The sequence below is a fragment of the Colias croceus genome, chromosome 26, assembly GCF_905220415.1.
Source record: "Colias croceus chromosome 26, ilColCroc2.1".
Classification (NCBI taxonomy): Eukaryota; Metazoa; Arthropoda; class Insecta; order Lepidoptera; family Pieridae; genus Colias; species Colias croceus.
In genome coordinates, this window is record NC_059562.1 from 443,540 (window position 1) to 455,323 (window position 11,784).

The window sequence follows — 11,784 nt, forward strand, 5'->3', positions numbered from 1 at the left end:
ACCGATATTGAAAGTACTATACCTAATGAGTAAAATGACAATAATGTTTTTTTAAATAAAACGAGACATACCCAAAAAATTTACATCAAACACTCCCATACATTTAGTATGAAATATGACTATTCCAAACATTTAATATCAAAGGTTTTCCTTTTTTTATTTGATTTTGGGCTTTAATTACTTCGCAAATATAATGAAAGTTCATTTAGAAACTGTAAATAGAGCTCGATGTGGAATACAATGGTATTCCAAAACGAGGATATCATTTCGAACATTTTCTTTGAATACAAAATGTATGGGGACGTTTCATGTAGCATTTTTGGAAATTTCTCGTTTTATTTTAAAAAACGTTATTATTGTCATTTTACTCATTATGTGTACTTTCAATATCGGTTTAAAGTTTTTTGATATCTGTAATAGTTACGGAATAATCGCCTGTGCACACTTAACGATTACACCCTGTAGGTATATCGCGTTGACAATTGCCATAATATCGGTTTAAAAAAATTACAAAAATACATTATAATTATAACAAAATGTTTCAAATTAAACATTTAAAGGTATTTAAAACTAGTGATACATTTTTAAAGACATAGTTTAGAATAACATTAGAAAAACATATTTTAGACGAAATAATTGTATTAAACTATGTATTACAAAGTTAGGGCTTTTATATTTAATAGATTTATATCTAAGTATTTACATAAAATACTTCCTAGTTATTGTCATTATATATAAGTAAAACGGCTGAACGGAATTTGATGAAATGTGGCTAAATACCAAACATATTTTACAATTTTTTATCTACCGGGATAAAAAGTATTGTCCATAATTTATATATTAAAACAGTTAAATTACAAATAAACTCATTTTAAATGTAATTAATATAACTATCATTTTTAATTCGAATATAATCAGTCATAATAAAACTACAGTAGCAACATAACAATATGTTGTCATAGAAATATAAAATACAATGAACGACTGCACAGAATTGAATGCAGTTTTCACAAGTGTCGTACGTCGGTTTTAATAACCACATAGAGTATGTTATAAATAAATAAATGTCATTATACATTTGAGATTAATTAACCTCGGTTATTTTCAAGAGTTCATTTGATATTTTTAAACTTTTGACTTTGTAAATCTGATATAAATTATCATCAATTTTTCATTTAGTAATTAAAGATTGTAACAATATTATGTAAAAATCAACATCTGTACATATTTTATTCCAACTTTTGAAATATAAAAATAACAATTTTCGTTTGAAATGTCACTGAATAAATATGTTTTTAATTCATTAGTCTTTAATTTCGTATTGTCCAAATACAATTTTTATAGATCCAGCTCTAACTACTTAAATAGTACCAATATTCCAACAATAAGGGGGCGTCCATTAATTACGTGAAGCTTTGAAAAATTTTCAACCAGACCATCACTTAATTTGAATCTATTATATCTATGTCCTGTTTCTAGCGTAACAAAATTACGTGATTGCAAATGCAATAAATGAAATTCAACTCGACTTCTCTAAAATGCCTCACGCAATTATTTATGCCTATGCTTTAAGAATATAGGGGTCATCCATGTATATGTATCCCTATTCATCTATGTATCCCCCCCACAATCCTGTTTCTGCCCCTTTTTCGCGGAAAACTGTTCGCCCAGCATTTTCATGACTTGCGCGTGAGTTCTGCCATTTTTCAACGTTCCATAATTCTCTTTAACATAAAGAGCAAATTCATTGGTGGTTCCCTTACGGGCTGGAGTCGACATCACGACGCCATCTTTGTTTTTTCTATTCACTATAACCTCGAAAGTTCCGCGGCAATAGCCACAACACTTTTTTGTGACGTCTATTGATTTGGAGTGGCGTTTTATGCTGAAATGGACGAGGGCTTTTAATATTTGTACTGAAGAAATAAAAAAAAACTTCTTTTTTATTATACTAAAGACATTGGTGCATGGAACTTATAGTTTTACATTTTGACAAAAACTGAATGTGAAAATGTAGCTTTTTAAACATATCAGCGTTAAATCCTAAATTAGAAAGGTTAACCTATTTAAAACTCGAATTTCTAGTACCCGAATCTTAAAACCCCGAAAACGGTTGTTAGAACTTTTAAAAGACAGATGTAATGAATGACAAATTTTTAAAATTCCTTTTTTAATTGCCCAGATGAATCGATTTCCAGATGCACCAAAACCAGATTTTTAAAAAGTATTTTTTTGTTTCCCGTATTCTCATAATACAGATCTCATTATACCAGATTCTCAGAATACTTTTTTTTGTTTCCCATCGTACCATTTTCCAAATAAACTATTGCCAAATTTTCATAATCTTTTTATTTGGTTCCCATATAATCGTATAACAGATAAACTATTGCCAGATTTTCATAATCTTTTTATTTGATTTCCATACAATCGTGATTATACCTTTACTATCGACTGAAAATAAACATTGTCAGTAAGTAAATTTATTGTTTTACTTGTTCATTACAGACCGGTTTTAGTGTTAAAGTCGACTCAGTAGTTAGGTTTGAAGTTTGAACTACGACCCCCACGCTAGAACTGACTCGCTATTGTTTTACTTGCCCATTACAGAAAGGTTTAAGTGTCAAATTCGACTCAGTAGGTTAGGTTAGGTTTGAACTGTGACCCCCATGCCCCCCATGCCAGAACCGACTCGCTATTGTTTTACTTGCCCATTACAGAAAGGTTTAAGTGTCAAATTCGACTCAGTAGGTTAGGTTAGGTTTGAACTGTGACCCCCCATGCCCCCCATGCCAGAACCGACTCGCTATTGTTTTACTTGCCCATTACAGAAAGGTTTAAGTGTCAAATTCGACTCAGTAGGTTAGGTTAGGTTAGGTTTGAACTGTGACCCCCCATGCCCCCCATGCCAGAACCGACTCGCTATTGTTTTACTTGCCCATTACAGAAATGTTAAAGTGTTAAAATCTATTCAGTAGGTTAGGTTAGGTTCGTGCTGCAACCCCCTGGAAGGATTTCGTTTCGCTGGATTTCGTTTGTTTGAATTTAAAAAATCTGGACATTGTTTGTCTGGATATCAATTAACTGTATTTCAAAAATTTGTGTTTTAAAAATCTGGCTTTCGTGCATATGGATTACGGTCATCTGGATTTTGTGCATTTAGATTTCGTATGTCTGGAACTCATTCGTCTGGATTGTAAAACGTCGTACAAATAAAGAAATGGGCAAATGAAATTCGGAGTTACAATTATTTGGCAAACAAAACTTCGAAATTTTGAAATTCGGGGTTATGAAAAAATGTCCAAACGTTTTCTGGATTATGATATTCGGAATATTAAAATTCGAGATTAAGATAGGTAACCTTACTGGATAGTGAATATTTATTAATAATGAACTACTAAGAATTAAAGAGACATAAAAAGTATCAGATTAAACATTATTTTTATGTGAATATACTGACAGTAGATTGTCTATGCAAGCAATTTGTTTCTATTAAGAAACGCATAATACTATGTATTTGCAAAACGCATGAACGTATCTGCTTAAATATAAATAAATTTTAGAAAACTTTCAAATATAAAAAAGTAAAATTTTCACACATGGCACGATCTGATCTGAACTAAGCTTTCGCTTGTGTTATGGAAACCAGATGGCTAATTTACATACATATATATAATTTTAAATAGTTACAGTACTCCAAAATTAATAATGCGCATGCAAATCTTCGCTAATTGTCGTATTTCCAAAATGTATTTCATTTGACTAAACAAATTTTACTAAATTATGCATGAAGAAAATGCATTTAACCACTCTATATACATATCGTCTTCGGACGCTCCGAGAATATGACAGTTACCGAACTGAGACGAAGATTTCTATGCGCATTATCACTTTTGGAGTACTGTACTTATATAGATAATTAACACCCAGACACAGAGCAAACTTCTATGTTCATCACACAAATAATTGTCCCGGGTGGGAATCGAACCCACGACCTCTGGCTTGGAATGCAGGATCACTACCAAGCGAACCGTTTAGTCTACATAAAAACCAACCTGTATCCACATCGAGTGCATTTAAAGCAATACTTGAAGTGTATCTCCATATCGTGACAGCGCGATATCTCGCCGAGCTCGGGGAACACACGCAACGACTTCTTAGCCCTGCAATATTATTTATTTATTTATTTCCGACACATAGATCCATATACAATTATTTATGTTAGTGAAATGAATTAATTTAAAATTTCTATTTATGGTGTTTTGTATTATTGCAATGTTAAAAAAGCTTTAAATTAAAAAAAAATGATAGTTTGTTGCAAATAAGTACTCTCCGTAAAATGTAAACAATGTACATATAATATACTAGAAAAACTACATATTATTATGATAACACATGATGACGCATTACCAGAGATGTTTATATACGACTACAGATGTTAACACACGACCACAGACGTTAACACACGACTACGCATTACCAGAGATGTTTACACACGACCACAGACGTTTACACACGACTACGCATTACCAGAGATGTTAACACACGACCACAGACGTTTACACACGACTACGCATTACCAGAGATGTTAACACACGACCACAGACGTTTACACACGACTACGCATTACCAGAGATGTTAACACACGACCACAGACGTTTACACACGACTACGCATTACCAGAGATGTTTACATACGACCACATATTATGTTACCACACTCACACCGATCCCACAGCCCACTCACCACTTGTCCCACAGCGGGCCGTGGCCCGCGCGCAGGGCGCCGTCCAGCAGCCACGTGGCGGCGTGGCACAGCTCGTGAGATGTTACCACACTCACACCGATCCCACAGCCCACTCACCACTTGTCCCACAGCGGGCCGTGGCCCGCGCGCAGGGCGCCGTCCAGCAGCCACGTGGCGGCGTGGCACAGCTCGTGAGATGTTACCACACTCACACCGATCCCACAGCCCACTCACCACTTGTCCCACAGCGGGCCGTGGCCCGCGCGCAGGGCGCCGTCCAGCAGCCACGTGGCGGCGTGGCACAGCTCGTGAGATGTTACCACACTCACACCGATCCCACAGCCCACTCACCACTTGTCCCACAGCGGGCCGTGGCCCGCGCGCAGGGCGCCGTCCAGCAGCCACGTGGCGGCGTGGCACAGCTCGTGAGATGTTACCACACTCACACCGATCCCACAGCCCACTCACCACTTGTCCCACAGCGGGCCGTGGCCCGCGCGCAGGGCGCCGTCCAGCAGCCACGTGGCGGCGTGGCACAGCTCGTGAGATGTTACCACACTCACACCGATCCCACAGCCCACTCACCACTTGTCCCACAGCGGGCCGTGGCCCGCGCGCAGGGCGCCGTCCAGCAGCCACGTGGCGGCGTGGCACAGCTCGTGCACCAGCGTGTCGCGCAGCCGCTGCGGGCCGTCCACAACCTTGCACGATAACTTCACGCTCGACGTGCGTATTCGCTCGCCTTTCGAGTTCTTTATCAAGCGGTTCGTGGTCGTCCTGGAATGTTTACCGATAGCATTAATTTACTAGCTGTGCCCAACACAAAAGAAAAAAATTCCATTCATAAGTTAACATCATTGCCAAAATCATGAAAATCCGACCAATGATTTACACGTGAATATCAAAGATAATGTACATACAACAAACATATTTATAATATATAGGAATAAGATGTAGATCCATTTTGGCACAAACATTCTTACTATTTATACAGGGTGTCCCAGAAGTCGACGTCAAGCCGAAATTTTCTGAAAGGTAATGCCACACCAGTTATCAGAAAAATTGAAAAAAAAATTTAAGTCATGTATTTTTGAAGTTATGGATTTTTTTAATTAATTCCAGAAAATGTACACCGTGTGACAGTTTTTTCAATCCTGTTGTTACAAATATTTACTTTTTGCCAATTTTTTTTCTCTTACGTTATCCCGAATAGTGCTTTATGTAACCTGTGATCCTAAACCATGTGCCGATCACTCCAACTTGTAGGAAAATGTCATTTTATACCGTACCAAGTTTTCAGAATTAATTTTTCGCACTACTTCAACTGATCGTCCTGAAAAAAAAATGTACTACTCCAGTTTGGCAAGTAGCTTTAAAAGTTAGCGCTAAATGCGTTATACCGCGTTAGAATCCTTATTAAATGCGCTAACTTTTAAAGCTACTTGCCAAACTGGAGTAGTACATTTTTTTTTTCAGGACGATCAGTTGAAGTAGTGCGAAAAATTAATTCTGAAAACTTGGTACGGTATAAAATGACATTTTCCTACAAGTTGGAGTGATCGGCACATGGTTTAGGATAACAGGTTACTTAAAGCACTATTCGGGATAACGTAAGAGAAAAAAAATTGGCATAAAGTAAATATTTGTAACAACAGGAATGAAAAAACTGTCACATGGTGTACATTTTCTGGAATTAATTACAAAAATCCATAACTTCAAAAATACACGACTTAAATTTTTTTTTTCAATTTTTCTGATAACTGGTGTGGCATTACCTTTCAGAAAATTTCGGCTTGACGTCGACTTCTGGGACACCCTGTATAACACTAGCTTTCCGCCCGCGTTTTCATAGAAAAACCCGCATAGTTCCCGTTCCCTTGGGATTTGCGGGATAAACCCTATCCTATGTGTTAATCCAAGTTACCCTTTATCTGTGTGCTAAATTTCATTGTAATCGGTTCAGTTCAATCGGTTCGGTTCAAATTTGCGTGAAAGAGTAACAAACACACACACACATACTCACAAACTTTCGCATTTATAATTTACTAGCGGTCCGCCCCGGCTTCGCCCGTGGTACATATTTCGCAATAAAAGGTAGCCTATGTTCTTTCTTAGGGTCTAAAGATTTATAATATTAGTATAGATAGTATTAGTAGGAAGATTAGTAGATAATATTAGTAGGAAGGATTATTTTAGTGGAATGTATCAAGTAGCGTTACTGCTGTTTGCCGATATAAAACAACTGAGGCTATGTGAATACAAAGATCACATTTTTGTGTTCATTTCAAAGATTTCGATATGTAGCAGTAAATAGTCAAATTTATTTCGTTTGTAGTGGCGCCAAATAAAAATTTATAGTCACCAAAAAAAGTCGTACTCCGAAATTGCAAAAAAACAAATTCCGGTTGTTTCATAATAAAAGTTTATAGTTGATTGTAATTGAAATTTTTTCGTTTGTAGTTGAGCAGAAAAAATATACCATTTTTTTATTTTAAGCAATTTCCTTTTCTACACAAATCTAATTGCGAAGAGAATACGATTTCTTCAAACGTTAAAAATGACTGATAAATGATCATAGAGATATGTAATGAAAAAATATTCGTTGGTAGTTAGTCAGAAACTATATTACTTCGGATAATCGAAAAAATCTATTTTCGAAACATTTTATCTCAATAACTTTATTACTGATCATTACTGGCTTACTCACAAACGAATATTTTTAAAGTTCACTCATTTTTAACGTTTTTAGTAACCGTAAAAGCTTGAAATCGGAATTTATTGAGATAAATTGACTCTAAAATCGAATATTTTTCCACGACAAACCTCTAGGACCATTTATCAGCCTTTTTAACGTTTAGGCACATAAAACTGAATGAGTAGAAGAAATTCGATTGCTAGGGCGGGATTACTGGTGGCCGAGAGGCTAGGTGTTGCCACGGTTTTGTCAAAAAGTAGCAGGTTCAATCTCGTTTCTTACAGATATTCAATAATAACTAGCTGTAACCCACGGTTTCATCCGCGATGCTCCGCTCCTTTTGGTCTTAGCGTGATGATATATAGCCTATAGCCTTCCTCGATTAATGGGCTATCTAACACCGAAAGAATTTTTCAAATCGGACCAGTAATTCCTGAGATTAGCGCGTTCAAACAAACTCTTTCTTTCTTTATAATATTAGTATAGATTAGTAGGGCTAATATATTTTGTTTTATTCATAAGTATAGATAGTATTTTAAACATTAAAACTCACCCAGCAGTGGTCCTCAGCTTAGTATCCCACAAGATAGGCAGGTCAGCGTCCAGTTCATCATCAAATATACACTTATTGAACTCAATAAACAGTCGTCTTGCTAACTGGTCCTTTAGGGTCTTGTAGTTGTCGTGGTACTGAAGGGCTTCTGGGTGGCACCGCCAGTGTGGTGTGTTGTCTGTGAGAAGGTATTTTTTTAATGATTTGTATTATCTGTACTAAAGAAAAAAAAATGATCACGAGACGGGATTCGAACGCGTCTTCCGCCATGCCGAGGTAAAAATTTTATATTTATAAAGAATTTTAATATCATAAAATACTAAATATCAAATTGTCTGTACTAGTAAATACATCACCTACTTATAACTAAAAAACGGCTGAAGGGATTTATTAAAAAAAAAATCAAACATTTTCCAAAATACTTAAAAAAAATTAATTAGAATTGCTTTTCTTTTCATTATGCTACTACTTTAAATGAAAAAATAAGGCTTATTGTACAACGACGCGATTTAGAGCACGAATGCATGGTATATGGCAATATATAATGGTAGGGGTATCTTGAATATTTGTTATGTCTACACTTCATACAATCAATCACGCTACAAAATGTCAGTTTTCTATCAACTAGCATGGTCTACACGTAGCCGCGAGTGCCGCACAACGAATGCATGACGCGACGTTGCCGCACCGCTCGATAAGCAGCTAACGCGACGTTGCCGCTTCGCACATCACATCGCTGACGCGACGATGCCGTTTCCTACGACGAGCGATTGGCGCGACGTTGCCAATCCGCACATCTAACGGCTAACGCGACGTTGCCGCTCCGCATCACAAACGTGACGCGACGTTGCCGCTTTGTACGAGGAGCGGTAGGCGCGACGTTGCCAACCGCTGCATTCTAACAAAACTTACCAGCTAAAGAGCCCATGAAGCTCAGTCGTTTTAAGTTATCCGGAACAGTCACAGCTACATTTTGAACTTGTTTCGTCAAAACATCCACACTATCCACGGCACCATCCAGCGTATAGAGCAACTCTGTTACTGTCATGACTGAAACATAATATTTGACACATGTAATTGCTAATATAGAAAACTACATCATTACATTATAGTACTAGTTTACCGCCCGCGTCTTCGCCCGCTTTATCTAAAACCTAATAAATTATTTACTAAAACCTTCCTCTTGAATCACTCTTTCTATTAAAAAACCGCATCAAAATCCGTTGCATAGTTTTAGAGATTTAAGCATACAAAGGAACATAGGGACAGAGAAATATGACTTTGTTTTATACTATCTAGTGATACACAAAATCCCTGTGATTGTCTCTCCATCCTATCCTATGTATGCTAAAATCTTTAAAACTACGCAACGGATTGTGATCAGTTTATTTTTAATAGATAGTGATTCAAGAAAAAGTTTTAGTATATAATTTATTTGGTTTTAGACAAAGCGACTATTCTCCACATAAAAGGTAATCTTAGTGTGACCTTATGGAGATTAGTGAATTGGGTAAAGTTAAGTGTATTATGTATTTGTAACAATAAATATTTTTGTATATGTAGTAGTACAAACCTTTCTTTTTCTTCTTAGTCGAAGTCTGAACGTCCCTGGTTATTTTAATCTTTGGTTTCACTACATCCGGCGTATTAGCTACCTTTTCTGTATACAACTTCTTTTTAGATTTCTTCTCCGAGTCCATCACATCATTCCGCAATTGTTTCTTATCTGATTCTGTCAAATACAACTCTCTATTTTGTTTTATAACCGATCGTATGTTTTCCTTGTCGCTATCATCATCATCATAATGTAATTGCTTTGATACTGCTTTAAAATTATTTGGAGTTTTAACGAACAACTTCGGTATAGACTTCCAAACGTCTCCATATATATCATTAAGAAGTTTTTTATGTGAATGCTGTATTTTCTGTATAGAACAATGTTCTTGTGATTCATTGGCTATTTCTTTAGGTGTGGATGGTACTTGTTCATGTCTCGGTGTAGCGCAGATTATATTTTGAGCGGGAGACCAGCCTCCGTTGCTTGGTTTCGAGTCGTTGTTGACTGGAGACACACATTGTGATAGATTTAGAGATACCTGAAAAAGAGCAATTAAAAATATATTTTGTGTAAGGAAACATTCAATGCTAAATTTGTTATATTTAAATTTAAAAGTAGCCTTTAATGGTATTGTTATGCTTCTCCAATACAATACAATACTCTTTATTTAACAGACACAGAGACTAATGCAGCAGGGCAAAAAAAGAAAAATATTCACAATGTTAAATAGGCGACAATAAAATTTATGAGCTTTCTCTGTCAGGAAAACACTGGATAGGATTTGTCTTTCTACATACAAAACATAACAATAAAAACTTCACAAATGTAAGCATAATTATTTTACTACAGAATATGTGATGAAAATTGAAAATGAACAAATCCTACTTTTTAAACCAGAATGCACTCTGGGAAATATTTGCAAAGCTGCACAAGACAAGCAAGTATTTTAATGGTGAGAATGAATAATTTTATCATTTATACTAATATTATAAAGTTGAAGTGTTTGTTTGTTTGAACACGTTAATCTCAGGAACTACTAGACCGATGTGAATAATTCTTTCTGTGTTAGATTGCCCATTTATTGAGGAAGGCTATAGGCTATATAGTATATACCATCATGCTAAGAACAACAGGAGCAGAGCCACGCTAGCAAAACCACGGGACACTGCTAGTTAACATAATGTTAAAAAAAGCATTCCTTACATTTCCCGATCTGCTAGGTTCCTTATCCATTGTGATTTCAGGTAATTCCTCAAGTGATAGTTCACATGAATCGTCGATAATAATTGGCGAATATATCTTAGGTGATGACTGAAACTAATGTTAACATAATATAAGTTATTAGTTACTGATAGATATGATTATACTTCTAATTTTCTCTTACTATTTTGTTAAATTTCCTTTTGACAATTATTTTTCATTCGAAATATCAAGGCTATTATATAACAGACAATTTATATTCTGTCTATATATAGATAGATCTATATGTAGATAGTGAAATATAAAACAATACATTCAATTAATTATAAAATACAGGTATTTAGTTACTTACATTTTTTGGAAAGTCTGACCGTAATCTCTCATAGCTCTCATCAAGGACAATAACCTCGGAACTCCGGTCATGTTTCTTGGTTTTAACATCGCTTTGTGTTTTGTTTTTCTTCAAGGAAAGTTTTAAAAATCCTGAAAAGTATCACGATTTAAGTACCATGCTGATTCTTTTTTTAAATCTATAATTTTGTACTTACGATTTCTAGAATTAACAGGTTGCTTATTAACATCCATTTTATACTAATTTATCAACGTTTTGTTACTTAAATAAAACTCGTTTTACTATAATCTTTTTCAAAATAACAGCCGTTTGCCCGTTAAGGGTTTGCTTTCCGCGGATTGTTTGACATTAGACAGTGACAACTGACAACTGAAATTCGAATGACACTATAAATTGGCATTAGGCGACAATGCGTTCAGACTTCAGGTTGAACATAATTTAAGAGGAGAAGAATCACGTATTTATATTTTAAATAGTACCTTATTTTAATTTTGTAGAATTCAGGAAACCAAAAACTTAACCTTGGTTTGATGGTATATTGCATATATACTTACAAGCAAAAACTTACACGAATTTGATAAAATTTGTTCTTACTGCTTACTTCATGATTTTATTTCCCCTACTTCACTTCATTTTCCTGTGAATTTCCGACTGTTGTTTAGTAATTAAATAATACGCACTTC

At 35.5% G+C, this 11,784-nt stretch overlaps 1 protein-coding gene across 1 annotated transcript; it reads right to left on the reverse strand.

Annotated features, from left to right (window-relative positions):
• Positions 1 to 625: 625 nt before the first annotated feature.
• LOC123703551 lies at positions 626 to 11,433 on the reverse strand. Its single transcript, XM_045651616.1, has 9 exons — positions 11,298 to 11,433; positions 11,102 to 11,232; positions 10,753 to 10,866; positions 9,565 to 10,087; positions 8,904 to 9,041; positions 7,992 to 8,169; positions 5,329 to 5,520; positions 4,053 to 4,160; positions 626 to 1,885 (listed from the first exon to the last, which is right to left on the reverse strand). Exons 1-9 carry the CDS (start codon positions 11,332 to 11,334, stop codon positions 1,612 to 1,614), a joined length of 1,695 nt encoding a protein of 564 aa, XP_045507572.1. The 5' UTR covers positions 11,335 to 11,433; the 3' UTR covers positions 626 to 1,611.
• Positions 11,434 to 11,784: the final 351 nt, after the last annotated feature.

Coding starts and splice junctions, on each gene's coding strand:
- LOC123703551 (XM_045651616.1), bottom strand. CDS start 11,334: ATGGATGTTAATAAGCAACCTGTTAATTCTAGAAATC. Junction 9,042..9,564: donor GACTAAGAAGAAAAAGAAAG/GTTTGTACTACT, acceptor ATTATGTTTCAG/TCATGACAGTAACAGAGTTG. Junction 8,170..8,903: donor CTTCATGGGCTCTTTAGCTG/GTAAGTTTTGTT, acceptor ACCTTCTCACAG/ACAACACACCACACTGGCGG.